General features: G+C 39.2%; 1 protein-coding gene across 1 annotated transcript; it reads left to right on the forward strand.

The window, feature by feature from the left end:
- The first annotated feature begins 209 nt into the window (after positions 1 to 209).
- Positions 210 to 7604, forward strand: LOC111897781 (receptor-like protein EIX2). The gene is made up of 3 exons (XM_023893733.2): positions 210 to 562; positions 857 to 944; positions 4983 to 7604. Exons 1-3 carry the CDS (start codon positions 210 to 212, stop codon positions 7602 to 7604), a joined length of 3063 nt encoding a protein of 1020 aa, XP_023749501.2.
- Positions 7605 to 19073: the final 11469 nt, after the last annotated feature.

The following is a 19073-nucleotide window of genomic DNA, read 5'->3' on the forward strand; positions in this document are numbered from 1 at the left end:
GTTCTTTATATCTCCGGAATCCTTGTTTCGACCACTACAACTTTATGTAAAGATATTAGGTTTATCTCACACTTCATTTTGACGCTTATTTTATTCTTAATTCAATTAATACACACAACTAAACACAAAACACATAATACTCAAATAATACACTTCTATTATTTCAAAACGGGTTACAAAGGTTAACCTAGACTATTATATTAACATTAATGACAAGCCCAGAAACACAAGCGTTACACTTTCCACCTTCAAGATATAATGGAAACAAAGGACTATGTGGTCCTCCCCTTACCAAAAAATGTCATGGAGATGAAGAATCAGAATCACCACCCATCATTGGTAAAAGTAAGGGTGATGGGGAAGACACAGATGATGAACTCATGAGATTGTTTTATGTTGGTGGGGGCATGGGTTTTGCTACTGGATTTTGGATTACATGTGGGGCTTTCCTTGTCAACCGTCGAGGGAGACATGCATTTTTTCATCTTTTTGATAGCTTCAAAGATTGGGTTTATGTGAAGGTGGTTGTGTTCGTTTCAAGTTTGCAAAAGGCTAGACAGATGTAATTTGTTATCTAATTCTTATTTTTGACTTCTTATTTCCCAGTATAGAATGTAATATGGTAGTGGTTTTTAATCCCCCAATATCAATAAATTAAGACTACTTTTGGCGCATTTTTGTGACTTGGTAGTCGGTAATTAAGTGCGCTTTATTTATGTTTAATTAAAAATGAGCTTTCAATTAGATGGGTGGGCCATTAGGTTTAACTAATAAAGAACTCTTAAAAACCAAGACTGATACGACGCACAAGGCACGACATGATTCAGTGACAATAAAAATAATTAAAAAATATCAGGCATTCAATCATCTTCTCCAAGTTGATTGTCAACGAATCGTTTTCTACTCTTCTTCAGCTATACTTCTTCCAGTCACTAAACACCAAGGTATGTTGCATAGTTTCCTACTTTCATTCTACCCCAATTCTACTCTCCTATCAGCTCTCTAGTCTCTAGTTTCATGCATAGTAATGTAAGTATGTAACATTGTAATGAATCTTCTCTGCATGCATGTAAATTGTATAGAAATTGTGTCTATAAATTGTAATTTGGTTGACTGATTGACTGTATATGCTACATTATGATTGTAATGTGTAAATTTGTATGTAAGATGCATGCTAGTACATTGCTAATTTGCTAGTTAATACTTTTGCTGTTAATGTTATAAATGAAATAATGAATTATGAATCGGGTTTGTTACTTTGTATACTCTCTGTATATTTCTCTCTTTCTTAATTTATATGTGATCAAATATAATCATTGTTTTATACTTATGTTGTATTGTTGTCTTGCTGATTTGTTGTTAATTAAGTGTTTACCTGTAAAGTCAGAAGTGAAAACTGTTGCGAACTTATGATTATGATGTAATGTTGTTAACTGTTTGACTGTTTCAGTGTTCTGTCAGTTGTCACTGTTATGTACTTATGTTATAGTGTTATTTTATACAAGATTACAATTAGATATGTTTTGATATTTTGATGTTTTCTAAATTTTAATTTCTATTTTGTTATACATAATGGTTTCGACTTTAGATGACCTAGGTAGGAGATATGGTGCACAAGGTCCAAGTAATAAAAACAATTTTGTGTGCTCTTTTTGTGGACAAGTTCTGAAAGGATGAGTATATCGCCTCAAACAACACTTGTTTGGCGGTCATAAAGATGCAAATAAATGTCCAAATGTTCCTATTATTGTCCAGGTTCAGTAGGGTAGAGTTAGACCAATTTCAGAGATTTTGAAGAGGATAAGGAGAAGAAAGTCGGAGAGAATCTTGAAGTTGAAATTAGGCAAGACAATTGGTGGTGTTGATGATCCAGGAAATTCTAAGGGAAGAACTCTTCTAATTGATTGGTGTTGAATTTGTCTTTGTGTTATTTGGATTTAATTTATGTGTATTAGGATGATGGTAAATTTCATTTGAGTTTAATGTGTGTGTATTTGGATTGTTGTTTGAATTTAAGGTAATTGTCTTTGTTACGTACATGTGATGTGAAAAAGGTTATGTTGGTCATTTTTATTCCATGTTGTTGTTATTGGTAAATAGAAAAGGGTAATTTGGTAAAGTTTAGAGTGAATTTTAAAGTACATTGTATTTTGAAAGTAAAGTAATGACATAAAAGGGTATTTTGGTCACTTATGAATATATATTGCATTTTGAAAGTAAAGTCATGACATAAAAGGGTATTTTGGTTACTTATGAATGTATATTGCATTTTGAAAGTAAAGTCATGACATAAAAGGGTATTTTGTTCACTTATGAATGTATATTGCATTTTTATGGTAAAGTTGTGACATAAAAGGGTATTTTGGTCACTTATGAATGTATATTGCATTTTGAAAGTAAAGTCATGACATAAAAGGGTATTTTGGTCACTTATGAATGTATATTGTATTTTGAAAGTAAAGTCATGACATAAAAGGGTATTTTGGTCACTTATGAATGTATATTGCATTTTGTAAGTAAACTCATGACATAAAAGGGTATTTTGGTCACTTATGAATATATGTTGCCTTTTTAAGTAAAGTCATTACATGAAAGGGTATTTTGGTCGCTTATGAAAGTATGTTGCCTTTTTAAGTAAATTAATGACATGAAAGGATATTTTGGTCACTTATGAAAGTATGTTGCTTTTTAAGTAAACTCATGACATATGGCTTTGTATATTTTTGCATGGAAAAATTTGGAATAATGTGCATGCATGTAAATGTGTTATATGGTCCCAGATATGGTTCTACAATGGGTTGAAAGGTCCCGTTGTTCCATTATAAAAACACCTTACTAACTATTAACTAAAAATGGTCCCCATACATAGTGTATTTTCACATGGACCACTTTCTACTTTATTCTCAATATAATATCATGCACATCAACTAATTTAGTTATATATAATAAAAGGAAAACAAGCCATGCATGTTTCAATAACATAAACATCTCCAACATCTTATTATATAAAATGCCCGACAATTAGGACTTTCAATCTGGCTTTACAATAGTTATAAAATGCCCTTTCATTAGGGAATTACCAGTTTACAACATCAACACACCAAGGTTGACACCCCCAAATTCTAACTAAAAGTTGCTTCCAAACATACAAAATGCCAATCATTATTGAGTTTTCTAGTCTGCCTTTACAAAAACATACAAAAGCTTACATTAACCACTCTAACTAACTACAATCACTCCCTAACTTCAAAACAAAAAAAGACCAACCCAAAAAATAACATTGCAACTATCATCCTGTACCTGCCTATTGTCTTCCTTGAATCAGAAACATCTTTCTCACTCTTTGCCACCTTACACTTCTCATGTGACAATAGGAACTCCACTTCAACAATCATTGTCTCCAAATTGTTCATCTCAGACAGATCCTCTTTAGCATCCAGTTTCTGCTTTATAGAATATGAAAGGTTTTTGTAGTACCCTTGTTCATGTTCATTGTCTTTCCAATCAATTAAAAAATGAAAATGTTTTGATTTAGATAGTAAATAAAGATTAAGGAAATCAGTTGCGTTTAATGTACTAACGAAATGAGTTTGATTCACGATCACAAAGATTCCGCAAGAAGAAAATAAAATTACTTTTTTTTCCAAATGCAAAACTAGCATGATAGGCTTTACACGAACAATCAAACCCTAAAATACAAAGGTAGCATGATTAGGATTATTGGGACCTACCAAACTGTTTTGACAATTCCAGAAACTCGTCTATTCTATATATTTATCTCCCACATCGTCGCCACCGCCGTTGTCATGTTCTTGGTTCTCCATCAGATAAATGATCGTCCATCACACTCACAGGTACTCAGCGCATTTGTTCTTCTATTCTCTATTTTCTGTTGAATGTTGGGCTGATTTTTCGGTTTAGATTTTATATTCAACGTCATTTTTTAATTTTTATATACAGACCCAAATAAGATCATTGCTATTTTCATAGGTAGATTTGTATTTGATTTTGTTATTGTGTTTTTTGGGATTTATATCACATTACTTAGGCCCAAAAAATATTTTGGAAAAGATATAGATAATAAATACAAATTTACAAGACTTGCTATGTCTTTGAACGGCTAATTTGGGTCGGTTTATTTCAATGCTTTGATCTTTCATGGAAATTGCATATTGTATGTCCCACCCCCACAAAAGCAGAGACCAATTTGAACCACCCACTTAGAATGATTATCTTCATAGACCGAGATTATATAAATGGAAAATGACTTAAAAGCCCAACGAAGTTTTCAAACCATTCAAAAAACCCCAGTCATGTTTTGGTTGTTCAGAAAAACCTAACGAACTTAACATTTTGTCTAAAAAGTCCAACAAAGTTCCAAACCGTACAAAAAATCCCAATTTTGTTTTGTTTAAGTTCGTTGGGTTTTTTTTTGAACAGTTAAAACATGATTGGAGTTTTTTAAATGTTTTGGAAACTTCGTTGGCCTAACATGTCACTTTTCCGATACGGTAATAGGCCACGTCATCTGTTTCTCGTATTTGACTTTCAGGAAAGTGTAACTTCGTTGGGCTTTTTAGACAAAATGTTAAGTTTGTTGGGTTTTTTTAAACAGACAAAACATGATTGGGGTTTTTTGAACGGTTTGAAAACTTCGTTGGGCTTTTAAGTCATTTTCCCTTATATAAATCCTCGGCTTTTAAGTCATTTTCCCTTATATAAATCCTCACTCATGAGGGCAGTTCATATATGTATCAATACAAACCAAAATCGCCAATATCTTCATCTACAATATGAATCCTTGTGTTTTTATAATTTTCTCACTTCTGTTGCTAACTGCCAGCCAATTGGAAGGAGATGATAGAAATATGAAAAAGTGTTTGGATAAGGAGAGACGCGCTCTCCATCTTTTCAAAGCTCCCCTTGATTGCCCCTTTGGTTGTTTCTATACATGGACAGCTGAAATTGATTGCTGTGCATAGGGTGGAGTCACATGTGACAACCAAACAGGTCATGTCATAGGGCTTGATGTCAGTGACTATTCTCTTGAAGGTAAGTTAAGCCATTCATTTCTTAACTTAACCTACTTGAATCATCTTCATCTTTCCAGAAATTCTCTTCATGGAACCATTCCCAGGTCCATTGGTTCCTTGACTAGATTAAGCTACCTTAACATCGGCTTCAATAATCTTAATGGAACCATTCCTAGGTCCATTGGTTCCTTGACCAAATTAAGTTACCTCGACCTTGGCTCCAATAATCTTAGTGGAACCTTTCCCACCTTCATTGGTTCTTTGACTCGATTAACCTACGTTGACCTTTTCTATAACTCTCTTTATGGAACCATTCCTCAAGAGTTTGGAAACCTCACCAACTTGCAACATCTTTCCCTTGGACCTGATGGAGGATGTAGAGTTGAAAACATAGAGTGGGTGTCTCATCTCTCTCATTTGCATTACCTCGCATTGGATGGGATTTCCCTAGCCAAACAAAATCACTGGGTAGATGTTATTCTGAGCCTCCCGAAACTCTCATATTTATCTTTAGATGGATGTGAGCTATCACAGATCATGTATCCATATTCTTCATTAATTCTCAACTCTTCTTCCTCTATTGTTGAACTTCGACTTGGAAACAACAATCTGACCTCATCCATGTATCGTTGGTTGCTCCCATTTACCAGCAATAGCCTTGTTCATCTTGATCTCTCTGGAAACATGTTAGATGGGATACCCAAATATCTTGGTAACCTCTGTACTCTGGAAACTTTATACTTCTCTTACAACTCTGCTGTTGTCAAATTTTCTGATTTTCTCAACAACCTGTCTGGATGCACATCCCTTTCATTACAATACTTGGTGGCTTCTTATAGCCAATTTACAGGGCCATTGTCTGGTGACATCCAAAACTTTTCATCCTTAGCACGGTTGGACATATCTGATAATCACTTAAATGGAAGTATAAGTGAGAAACTGTGGGAACTACCCTGGCTCCAAACCCTTGACCTTTCTTTTAATAATCTTAGAGTTCCTTCCACATATCACTTGTCAAACATCTCTTATGTTAAATATCTTGATCTGAGCTCTTGCAAGCTGCTAGGGCCTCGCTTCCCCAAATGGATTCACACATTCAAAAATCTTTACCATCTTGATCTTTCTAATACTGGAATTTCAGACACAATTCCTTTGGAGTTTTGGGACGTGTGGCCTTATCCTTTAACATATCTGAATCTCTCTTCCAACAATATTAGTAGGAAAGTGCCAGATTTATTTTTAATCTTTGACGCATATTCAGTGATAGATTTGAGTTCCAACAGCTTTTATGGTCCAATACCTAAATTCTCTTTCGAAATGGAATCAATAAATCTTTCCAGAAACAAATTCTCTGGAGGAATCTCTTTCATATGCCAAGCTGTTTATGGATTCTTATTATTTCTTGACCTCTCTCATAACTCATTAAGTGGACAACTCCCAGACTGTTTGTGGAATTTCGATTCCCTAACAGTTCTTAATCTGGGGCACAACAATTTCTTTGGTAGGCTTCCTCCCTCTATTGGATCTATGATAGAACTCCAGGTGTTGTATTTATACGATAACAACTTCTCTGGAGAATTGCCTTTCTCTTTAAAAAATTGCAAGAGTTTAATCTCGTTGGATTTGGGGGCCAACAAGTTTTCTGATAACGTGCCTGTCTGGATTGGGGAAAACTTATCAGGGTTGAATGTTCTTATCCTAAGATCAAACAAATTCTTTGGAACCATCCCTTTACAGTTATGTCAGTTACCTAATCTTCAAATTCTAGACCTGTCAATGAACAGTCTCCATGGAACCATCCCTTCATGTTTGAGTAATCTTACAAACATGGTTCAACAAGGAGGATTCTCACAAGATGTATTGTTTTATGAAAGAATAAGAGGTTATGCAACTAGAGCGGGGATATATGTCGACCATGCACTGATCGAGTGGCAAGGAGTTGAACGTGAATTCTTTAGCACTCTGAAATTGTTGAAGGCCATTGACCTGTCAAGCAACAATTTAACAGGACAAATCCCATATCAAATTACCAATCTTTCTGACTTGGTTTCCCTGAATCTGTCAAAGAACGCTCTATCCGGAGAGATCCCACAGAAAATTGGTGAGATGAAAAAGCTTTTGACTTTGGATTTATCCAGAAACAATTTCTCAGGGCAGATACCATCAAGCATGTCTCAGATGAGTTTACTGAATTACCTAGACTTGTCATTTAATAACTTGTCAGGGAGAATCCCAACAAACACTCAGCTCCAGTCCTTTCAACCTTCAAGATATGTTGGAAACAAAGGACTATGTGGACCTCCCCTTACCAAAAAGTGTCCTGGAGATGAAGAACCAGTAGCAACATCGGTGATTGGTAAAAATGATGGTGATGGGGAAGACACAGATGATGAACTTGAGAAATGGTTTTATATTGGTGGGGGCATGGGTTTTGCCACTGGATTTTGGATGGCATGTGGGGCTTTACTTCTCAACCGCCGTGGGAGACATGCATTTTTTCAGTTTTATGATAGCTTCAAAGATTGGGTTTATGTGTTCATTGCAAGCTTGAAGATGGCTAGACATACGTAGTTTGTTATCTAATTTCTATTTTAACTTCTTATTTCTCGGTATAGAATGTAATTTGGCTGTGGTTTTTAAATCCCGAATAACAATAAAGTTGCGACTAACACATGGGTGGACACCATGGGTGGCCAATTTCCCCGTGTTGTTTGAAAATTATATTTGTACAAAAACCGGTTTGGAAAACTATTATTTAGTAATTAATCAGCCTAGTGGCTTGGACGGGAAGACTTCTTGAAGTTTTTTGGTTTTTACAATTGATTCAATAGAAATTCATCCTCTCTCATTATCCTCCACGTTTCCATTTATTGCCTAGTATTCTTATCAGTTATACTCTGAACAAAGAAAAGTCATTTTAGTTGGAACAAGGACAAAAAAACACATTACAAAAACCTCAAATAAGGACCAAAATTATTGCAGAAAACCTTTTGGGGCCAAAATTAGAAAATATCAGGTATATTCAAGGACTGAAAATGTAAATAACTCTTTAACATTTATTAGAAAATTATTACTCTTAGTTTTGCCGACCCTTGTTAAAATCATGGTATTTAGATTGGTAAATTTTTGTTTCTCCTGGTACCGTGACATGGATTTTCCTACGGTACCTATAAATTTTATATAAAGTAAATATTTTAAATCTAATTAAGATGCTTTGTTATTGATAAACTTTTGTACTACCATTGCAGCATTGTCAAAATTGTTCTTAACATGTGAATATGCAAGACATGGGTCTGTCACCTAACAAGTCAAAAAGTCAAAAAGTCAAAAGATGGTTAGAATGGCAATATTGTAAATTGATGAAATGAGGACTAATCATTTTACTTGTTGTAAATCCAATGTCATCATAATCCAAACCTAGTAGAAGACTTGGATATAGTCTTTGTTGAATCTTTGTATGTGAAATCCAAAGAGACGATCCCTTAAGCTAAGAAGATATGTATAGTTATTTTACATTGGACAAGGAGCAAATCACATGACCATTATTTCAGTTTACTCCTAAAGAAATTATTAACAACCTTAAGCTTTTAGATAAAATGATTTAGAAGGTCGTAATACATTTTTATGAGCTATAAAAGATGTTACTTGGGCTTAACAAACTCTTTTATAAAGTTTTTTAGAGCACATCAATGTAAGAGCGAATTTCAGGAATTAAGAGAAATAAAATATAATAATAAAAATCAAGACTGTGAAATGGTATTGCTACTCTTTAGTAGTAATAATAACAATAACAATAACAATAACAATAATTTATATCATATAACATCCGAATCCAGGTAATTTTTTTAAGTACTTGATATAAATTAAATTGGCAAAGAAGACCCTTAGTACGCTAGGCATACGTGTATGTAAGCTTAGCGTATATAGGCGCATTGATCAGGCAGCTGCGAGCATGTACGTGGGGCGTACATGGACAAAAAGCTGAAACCCTAATTCTCGTTTTTGAGCCCTATTTAAGCTCATTTATGACCTTTGGACCTCATTCTTAACAGCCTCCACTGCATTTAAATGTCCCTAAAAACCCTATTTGCCATTAGAGGTGATCTTTGAGCTTAAAGTCACATTAATAGCCGTTTTTGGTGTGTTTCCAAGAAGAAGTTGTGAGCAAGCCTTGGACGTGGTTGAGCTTCAAGATCCTGAATCTACATCATCTTGAGAAGCTTTTGGAGGTAAAAGTTCATACCTTGTTGATCCTTTTGCTAGTTTGAGTTAGGGTTTGGTTATAAGTTCATTTTTGGCCCATGGATCCTTTTTTGTGAGTTTGGGCAACTCCAGAGGTTAGAAATGCTAAATCTTAGTCCCTTTGGCATGTTAGAAGCATAAAAATGCTATCTTGATGGTTGTTATGGCACCATGCATGGGCTTAGGTCGTTAAAGTGAGTCTTAATGGACAAAATGGGATGTTGGGCTCCCATAAGGCATGCAAAGGCATAAAGTTGCTAACTTTATGCCTTAGGACCCCTTAAATGACCAAGACATGGAATTTGACGAAGTGGCTGGATGTAATAAGCACTTAATGGCTAAATATGCTTAACAGCTTAGTATGTTGGGCGTACTAAGATGTATGATGCATGTACTGCCTGAAGATCAAGTACGCTAAGCGTACTGAGAATGTACGTTGCGTGTACGCCCAGTGGGCTGTTGGACATGTTTTGGACTTTTGGGCCTTAACTAGTTTTGGGCCTTGGCCTGTTTATAATAAGTGGGCTTAGTTTTCTGTTGTGGGCCTTGTGTGTCATGGTTTGGGCCTTTTATGCCAAGGGGCCCGTTATTATAGATGGACCGAATATGGTTAGGTCCATTATGGGATAGACGAAATAGGCCATAGTGTAACTTTCGATATTTTCTAAGGTATTTATTTAATATTGGTTATTTAATTATTAAGAGTCAAGCCTTGGACGTTTTCATTTGGGGCTTAGTGTGTGCAGTATGCGGGGCGTACCACCCTGTGTACGTTGGGCATACTAATGTGGACTGATTGCGAGTGCCATTCACGTACACGCTGCGTACAAAGGAGTACGCGCAGCGTACGTGTCCAGATCCCAAAACCCTAATATTTAGGGTTTGAGCACTATTTAAAGAACATTATGCCCTACAGATCTTCTTTATCAGCCTCCCTTTTGTCCCTTAACAGCCTCTATGAAACCCTAACCCCATTGTTGAGTGTTCTTGAGCTTGGAAGGTCTTTTGAGTGCATTTTGGTATGTTTTGTCTCATTTTCAAGGAAGAGAAGGTTGGAGTAAGGTGGTGGTTCAAGGAGAAGCTTGTAGATCCGAATTATTTGCTCCGATCCATTTCTAGCTTGTGCAATATATAAAGTATTGATCTTGATCTTTAGAAGCTTAGATCTCCATGTTTTAGCTTTTGGTCCCATAGATGAGCTCTTGTGGATTATTTTCGTTTCTGAAGCTTAGAGTTGCTACTCTTGGTGTTCTTTGGGTCCTAGAGTCATAAAGTTGCCACCTTTGAAGCTTTAATCCAACCATGCATGAGTAATGACCATTTTTATGGAAGTGGAATGTTATATTTTGAGTTTGGGCCTATTTGGGGCATGTAAAGCCACCAAGTTGTCAACTTTATGGGCTAAGATGTAACACCCCATTTAATCAATAAACAAATAAACTAATTAATAGATGTAATTTCCGGACAGAATTGTGAAGAATTTTAACAGTTGAGGAGTGTTTAGTAAATTACGGAGTTGATTGAGAAGAATCTTAGAAGCAAGGGTATGTTTGGTAATTATTAGGACTTATTATGAAAGAGAATTATGGAATCAAGGGAAAAAGGATAAATATTGGATTTAGTTTGTAAAGGATTTTAATGTCAAGTGCTAAAAGGGTAAAATTAGGACCCACTTTGAAAGAAAAGGGGAGGGGAGGGGCCAAAGGTGGCATTATGGAAGAAAGATTCAAGGGGTGTCGGGTATATAATATTACCCGCCACCCCTTTCTTCACATCCGGTCGCCGCCATCACCATAGAAGCCCTGTTCCAGCCGCCGCCTCCATTGTCGACGATGACAAACTCGACTACCGCCACTCCAAGCAATTGAGGTGCGAAACTGCAGCCTCCGTTTCTCCGACCTCCCTTCGCCATCATCTTCCCAACAGGCGTTATAGTCGCCGCCACTCCAAGCAATTGAGGTGTGATGCTGCAGCCTCTCCGACTACCACGTGCCACCGCAAGGGTGGTGGTGTTTAGATGTATTTCCGGTGCGAACTAGCGTATGTTGACGTTTTTCGGAGCAACAAACCAAAAGAAAGCATCGCCACCACAGTGTGGTGGTGGCTGACGACGCAACCTGCCGCTTTTCCAGGGTTCTGTCACCGCCATGTACGCCGCCAGGTGGTGGTTGTGTTGCTATTTCGAGCATAGTAGTGGGTGTGTATTATTTCAGTGATGTATGATTGGGTTTGTTGGCCGGATATATCAAGAAAGCAACCGCCACCAGTGTGAGATGGTGGCTTCCACCACGAGCCACCGCCGGCCACCACTAGGGTGGTTGTGTCTGTGTGTGTTAGAGTAGTTAGTGCGTGTGTTTATTTGTGGATTAAAAGCTTGTAATTGTAATTAGCAAATGAGTAATGAAAAGAACCATAACCACAACCGTAGGGTGGGCGCCGTGAGCCGCCATTGACCACCACTACCCGAGGTGGTAGTGGGTGGTTCCCCACTAGCAAAACCCTAATGTGCTTAAAGATTATTTGGGTGGAAACCCTAATTTCACTTGGCCTTATGTTGGGCCTTTCTGTTGGGCTTTGGTGTTTGAGCTTATAATGGGCCATCCAAGATCAATCATTGGACTGAAATATTTAGATGGGCTTTAGGGTAAGGCCCATATGAGGGTGTAGGCCCAATTTAGAAAATTGGGCCATAGATGGGCCATAGTTTGGGCCTTAATGGTTATATGATATTGGGCCATTAGAAATATCAAATGTTGGGACTGGACTAAGTAGTTGGGCCTTTAATTATGACCATGTAAAGGTTTGGGCCCAATTTGGAAAATTGGGCCATATGTTGGGCTTTGACTCATAGTTGACTGTTAAGCCTTTGGATTGGTCCTTGGGATTGGATCAAGCTAAGATTGGGGTAAAGCAGTCTTTTACCCCAAGCATGGACTTATGAGTATATGTGATGGAACCTTATTATTAATTGGGTGTTATTTTGATGTTGACAGATTCAGGAATCTGTTATCCATCAGCTAGGGTTTTGTCAGCGGGACTTCAGCAGTGTGAGGTGAGTTTTCCTTCAGTAGGAACGGGTCTAAGGCACCAATGTCGACTCGTTTAAGTAGTAGAGTATGTCGGGGTTTAGCCCGATGCATTTTATATGTTTCCGAACTTCGGTCCGATGTCAGGGCTGTCCCGAAAAGTAGTTAAGTATGCGTGATGTCTTTGTGATTCATGCATGTTATATGATATGTGTTAAGTGTTCCGGGCTTCGGTCCGATGTCGGGGCAAGCCCAATGTATGTTAGTTACATGTTATATGTTATGTGTTCCGGGGTAAGCCTGATGTTGGGGCAAGCCCGATGTATGTTAGATATTATACTATGTATTATGTGTTCCGGGGCAAGCACGATGCAGATTATGTGATTATGTTGTATGTTATATGTTCCGGGCTTCGGTCCGATGTCGGGCAAGCCCGATGCAGATTATGTGATTATGTTATGTGTTTATGATATATGTTATGTTGTGTATGTGTCGGGGTAAGCCCGACGCCGGGGTGAGCCCGATGCCCGATGCGGTCGAATGCCGGGGTGAGCCCGATGCCGGACAGGAGTCTGATGCCGGGTAAGCCGATGTCGGGATTCGTCTCGATGCAGCTGGGAGTAGTCCCAGAGTTATGTTATTTGTTATATGTGCTTGTATGGTATGTGGTGGTTTAGGGAGCTCACTAAGTTTCATGTTTACAGTTTCAGTTTTGGTTTCAAGTACTTCAGCTAGCAAAGGAGAGGGCTCGAGTTGATGGCATGGCACACACCACAGTTTATTAGCCTGGGAGCTTACTCTGATATTTTATATGAGACTGTTATATGTTGACAGATTTTATGAGATTTTGAGATACATGATTGATGATTTTATTTTATGGTGGCAATATTATGTTTGTTAAATGATTTTAAAAACGAAAATTTTGGCTTGTATTTTTGGGATGTTACAAGTTGGTATCAGAGCCTTGGTTTGAAGGATTCGGGCACACTTTCGGGCGTGTATGAACTCAAACTAAGGAATTGGTATAGAAATTTTCAAAAGGAAAATCAATTTTTGCAAAACAAAATAGTTTTAGAAAAAGGGAAAAGAATTTTTTTAGTAAGAAAAGAACTTTGAAAAGAGAAAAGGGTGTAGTGAATGCAATCAGTCGAGCTCAAGTGAGTACTCCCAAATTACCCATACAAGTTTATGCTATGTTTATGATTATCAACTTTATTTATACATCATGCTAGATTAGGACTAAGGATCTAGGAAGGATGCCTTATGTTCCTATTATGTGTTTCAACTTTTTGAGAACTGCATGCTAGTACAGATTAGTCAGGATGATAGCCTGAGTAGTATATGCTTGATTATGTATACTCAATGTCCGAATGCTGCTTGCTTTGTGCTTTTAGGAGTTCTAGTTGTCTTTCACTAACTAGTAAAAAAAATGTTAAGTTACATATTGCAAGGACTAAATAATTTCCAGAAGGTTAGGTCTAGCTCTATTTCGCAACTCTTGTTTGAGTCCAACCGTTGTAGGGTAGGATCTCTCATTCAAAGAATTATCTAGTCTGGGTAATATGTAATAGTATTTGCGAGTTAGTTAGGGGGAGGTAGTAGGACTTCTTATGCAACTGATGGCGGAGAGTGGGTTGGTGATTACCCTAGGGAAAACCTAGGAAGAGTTTAGTATGAGATCAGCAGTAGTAGTAGAAGGGACTTGGTGGAGTCGAGGCAGTTCTTGAGAAAAGTACGGATATATGTGGATGGTAGTATGGGCCCGTAGAAAGCAGAGCACCCGTACTCGAATCAAGGAAGGCTGAGATGAACCCATGGACCTTGTAGTGTGTGAGATCCCTCGAGTTATGATGAGTACTATGAAGATTGTGCTGGTATGTTTTCGAGTATAGTGACGTTACGTGATAGACCAGATGGCAGTTCTGGTGCCGACGAGGGATCATGCTCAGACTCTGGAGTTGGGCAGCTTGATGGTCATATGAGGGAGTTTATTCCATCTGAGGGTACACGCAATATCATTAACCAAACTCCTGTGATCTTCAATATGATCAAAAGAGGGTATTTTAGAGATTTGTGATGAGAGGCTGAGTGCATTCTACACAGAGATAGCAACCATGATAGGGACGCGTGCGTTTGTGATTTAGGAAGTTCAGAGCTTGTGAAGCTCTAGACTATCATGGGGCTAGGGACCCTATTGCTAGCACCAGGTGATTGGTAGATATCACCAATATTTTCGTACCGGCCATAGTCTGGAAAGGAGACAAGGACCGACTTGCCTCCTGCCTCCTGAAGGACAGGTCATGTGATTGATGGAAGAAGTTGGTAGAAGGTTGAGTGATGATGTGATCGATGCTATGTCATTGGATGACTTTTAGATCATACTCTGGACAGAGCGTGTCCAGGCCATTAAGGTGCAATAGTTGCCGCGAGAGTTGTTAGATCTCCACCAGACGACGGAGACTGTGGCAGAGATCACTTCCAAGTCTCGGGAGACAGCTTAGTTCGAACCACAGTAGGTTAGAAGAGGAGGAAATGAAGAAGGTAAGATATCAGGACATACTGCAGAATGATAGCAGAGAGATCGTGAGTTTCTCAGGGTGTGAGACCCTAAGTGATATGACTTCTAGAGCCCGAGAACGGTAAATTGACTTGGAGCACATTAGGAAGAGGGAACCATATCAGTTGCTTATACTAAAGGGTCTCGGAAGGAGAACCAAGATTTAGGATTAGCTTTCGAGAGACCAGCAGGACCAGATTCGGTGTAGCACTTGCGGGAAACTGCACAAGGGGGCCTTTCGTTCCAAGGGTTTGAGTAAGTGTGACTTTGGGTTATCCTCTGTCTATGTTTGAATTATACTTCCAAGAAATGGCATATGCCAATTGCATACCGAGAATTATTAGCGGATAGCAAAAGATCATTTCCCAAATTGCAGGATTGGGGGAGTACAACGTCATCTTGGTTTATTCCAAGACTGAGGAGCAGCACGAGGAGCACCTGAGGGAGGTGCTAGAGACTTTGAGGAGGGAGAGACTTTTTGCATGGTACTCCAAATGTGTGTACTGGTTGCGCGAGCTGCAATTTCTTGGGCACCTTGTCAATCAGGAGGGTATTCTAGTTGAACCGGCCAAGATAGAGGTCGTGATGCAGTGGGAGAATTTGAGGTCTCTAATTGAGATTCGGAGCTTCGTGGGTCTAGCGGGTTATTACCATAGATTTAGTCGGGACTTTTCCAAGATTGCAGTTCTTTTGACCCGACTGACCAAGAAGTCGGTGGCCTTTTGCTAGGGGCCTGAGCAACATACAACTTTCGAGACTCCCAGACGGTTAAGTGTTTCAGGAAGTTTAGTGCTTCAGACATTTTCAGTGTCTCAACCAGCAATGGCATTTTGGATAAGTTTCGCATCCTTGTCAGGAAGAAGACAGCCCAAGCGGCTGTATGGTTTGAGGATAGTGTGAGATGGAAGTTCGGGAAAAAACTTGCCAATAAGGAGATCGCGTTCCCGTAATATTTACCAGCAAGCCTTAGGGAATCAAGTTGGGGATTCCAGTCAGGACATGAGTTCAGTTGAGTGCGGGTCAAGCGCATGTTCGATCTAGTATGGAAGGTGTTGTAAATCTGTTGGTGTAGCCGTAGCATTCACTAGCAGCCAGATAGTGTTAGAGTGTTGTAAGTCTGCGGGTGTAGCTGTAGCATTCACTAGCAGCCATATAGTATTAGAGTGTTGTAAGTCTGTGGGTGTAGCTGTAGCATTCACTAGCAGCCAGATAGTGTTAAAGTGTTGTAATTCTACGGGTGTAGCCGTAACATTCACTAGCAGCCAGATAGTGTTAGAGTGTTGTAAGTCTGCGGGTGTAGCCGTAGCATTCACTAGGTTGGTAGATAGCGTGAGTGCTTTGTTAGGACTCGGAAATAACAGTAGTACCCACCAGTTCAGGTGTAGTAGTGAGGATATGGAAATCCACGATTTGGATTTCGGAATTACCAGATGGTTTAGATTTGGTTGAGCCGGTGATAAGACTGTAGGAGCGCCACTAGACTTATGGAATCACGGAAGCAATGGACCGAATCAGATTGCTTGTGATATCAAGCTACCATTAGTCAGGTAGCAGTCATTTTTAGCCTTGGATTTGGAGGATGCTAGCATCCGACGTATGGACTCGACCAGTTAGATCATAAACTTATTAAAGCCTCAGTGGCGTGATAACTAGTTCCAGAGGAGGATTTCGTTTTGAAGTCGTGTGAGGCGACTAAGTGGGAGTCTTTTGACGCCGTAGCCAGGCTAGAACCCGGTATTTCAGATGAATGATGGATGAATTGAGACCGGGAAAGTCTCGATAGATTTTGGGAAAGCAGTCATGTAGTAGCATGTTGTTTCAGGCAGTTTCAGTGATTGAGCAGTGTTAGTATTTGTGTAGGTTGCAAGCACGGGCAAAATAGCTGGTTGACTGGGAAGTGACAAGTCACTCACAGCGAGATTTGTTGAGCCTTGGCCAAGTATAAGTGATCTGTAGGGATATTGGGCATGTGATCCTATTTTATGGTGGGAGACTTCGAGCTATTAGAAATTGAGCAGCCAGTTAAGAGATAAGCAGGCTGGTTTCATCGATAATGATTCAGTATGAGTGGTCTGTCATGGAACCAGACCATCTCAAGACAACATATTTCAGACAAAGTAGATGTGGACTTGTTGCGAGGAATTCGTTCACCAGTAGAATTTAAGGCTTTGCAAAAATTGGTCATGGCTACCTTGAGAAGGCTAAGGTGTGCCCAGGATTGTGGTCAGGTTCCTTGAGTGGGTTGGCATGTAAGAATGATAACGGTTGATTTCGAGGACGAAATCTAATTTAAGTGAGGGAGAGTTGTAACACCCCGTTTAATCAATAAACAAATAAATTAATTAATAAATGTAATTCCCGGACTGAATTGTGAAGAATTTTGATAATTGATGGTTGTTTAGTAAATTACGGAGTTGATTGAGAAGAATCTTAGAAGCAGGGGTATGTTTGGTAATTATTAGGACTTATTATGAAAGAGAATTATGGAATCAAGGGAAAAAGGATAAATATTGGATTTAATTTGTAAAGGATTTCAATGTCAAGGGCTGAAAGGGTAAAATTAGAACCCACTTTGAAAGAAAAAAGGAGGGAAGGGGCCAAAGGTGGCATTATGGAAGAAAGATTCAAGGGGTGTCGGGTATATAATATTACCCTCAACCCTAACCCTAGGAGCATAGCAGTCACAACCTCATCTCCGATTGGTGCCACCCCTTTCTTCACATTCGGTCGCCGCCATCACCATAGAAGCCCTGTTCCAGCCGCCGCCTCCATTGATGACGATGACAAACTCGACTGCCGCTGCTACTTTTGTGGTATGAGGAAGCAACTCCCACCACTGGGTGCGAGCATCCCAGTCGCCATCACCATTGTTGCGTTTTTCCGATGGGTCGAGCCACCAAGCGTGGCAGCCTCTATCCCCGTACGAGAGCAGTCAATAGTGTGACTGTTGGGTCTACGTGCGTTGCCGTTTCTCCGACCTCCCTTCGCCATCTTCTGCCCAGCAGGCGTTATGATCGCCGCCACTCCAAGCAGTTAAGGTGTGATGATGTTGTCGCTCCGACTACCAGGTGCCACCGCAAGGGTGGTGGTGTTTAGATGTATTTCCGGTTTGAACTAGCCTATTTTGACGTTTTTTAAAGTAGCGAACCAAAAGAAAGCATCGCCACCACAGTGTGGTGGTGGCTGACGACGCAACCTGCCGCTGCCGCCTTTCCAGGGTTCTGTCGCCGCCATGTACGTGCCAGGTGGTGGTTGTGTTGCTATTCCGAGCATAATAGTGGGTGTGTATTATTTCAGTGATATATGATTGGGTTTGTTGGCCGGATGGATCAAGAAAAGTGGTCGCGCGCTTCCATTTCGCATGCATGGTCCTCCATGCCAACTTTTTAAGGGACCATTTATGCCAATAACTTCCAACTGTAGACGAGTTGGAGAGCCCCAACTCGACGAGTTGACGCTGCGAAATGAAAACCCTAATCTTCGGACATTTCACCCTATATAAAGAACATTAACTTCTAGGACTGGCCTCCTTGCCTAGAGAAAACCCTAGACTCGCCTTCCTCCTTGTTCATTGAGTTTTGTTAGTGTTCGAGTGATTGTTTGAAATCTTTGAATGAGGTTTTGAAGAGAGAAGTATCAAGCTTGGAGGAGTGAACTTGGATCCAGAAACTCTACATCAAGGGCTACATCTTTGAGGTATAAAGTCATAACCTTGACATGTAGCTTATTAGATCTCATCTTTTGAATTTTAAGCATGATTTTGGGATCTTGGGTTGAATTGTCCAAAAGAAAAAGATTCCAGGGGTTGTCAAGCTAGATCTGACCCCTCCATGGTATCCTGAGGCTTAAAGTTGCAAACTTTAATGGCCTCCATGTCCCTTTCATGCAATATGTTCATTAGAAAGCCCAATATGGACCCTAGAGAGTGTTAAAAGTATGCATGGGCGTAAAGATAGAAAATTTACAAGATTTCCCGCCTTTGGACATCAGATCTGTGTTTTGGGATGTTGAGATGAGAGTTTAAGGGCTTAATGGGTCAAGACCTTCCTTAAAGGAACTAGGGTTTGGGTTTAGAGCCTATTGGGTGAATCTTGGGGTAAAGTTGGAAACTTTACCCTTCTAGACATTTCTAGGAATGGAGATCTGAAGTTTGGAACCATTGGATTCGAGAAAAAGGGCTTAATGCATTAAGTGAGTTGACAGACTGAAGAACTC

Source organism: Lactuca sativa, chromosome 6, assembly GCF_002870075.4.
Source record: "Lactuca sativa cultivar Salinas chromosome 6, Lsat_Salinas_v11, whole genome shotgun sequence".
NCBI lineage: Eukaryota > Viridiplantae > Streptophyta > Magnoliopsida > Asterales > Asteraceae > Lactuca > Lactuca sativa.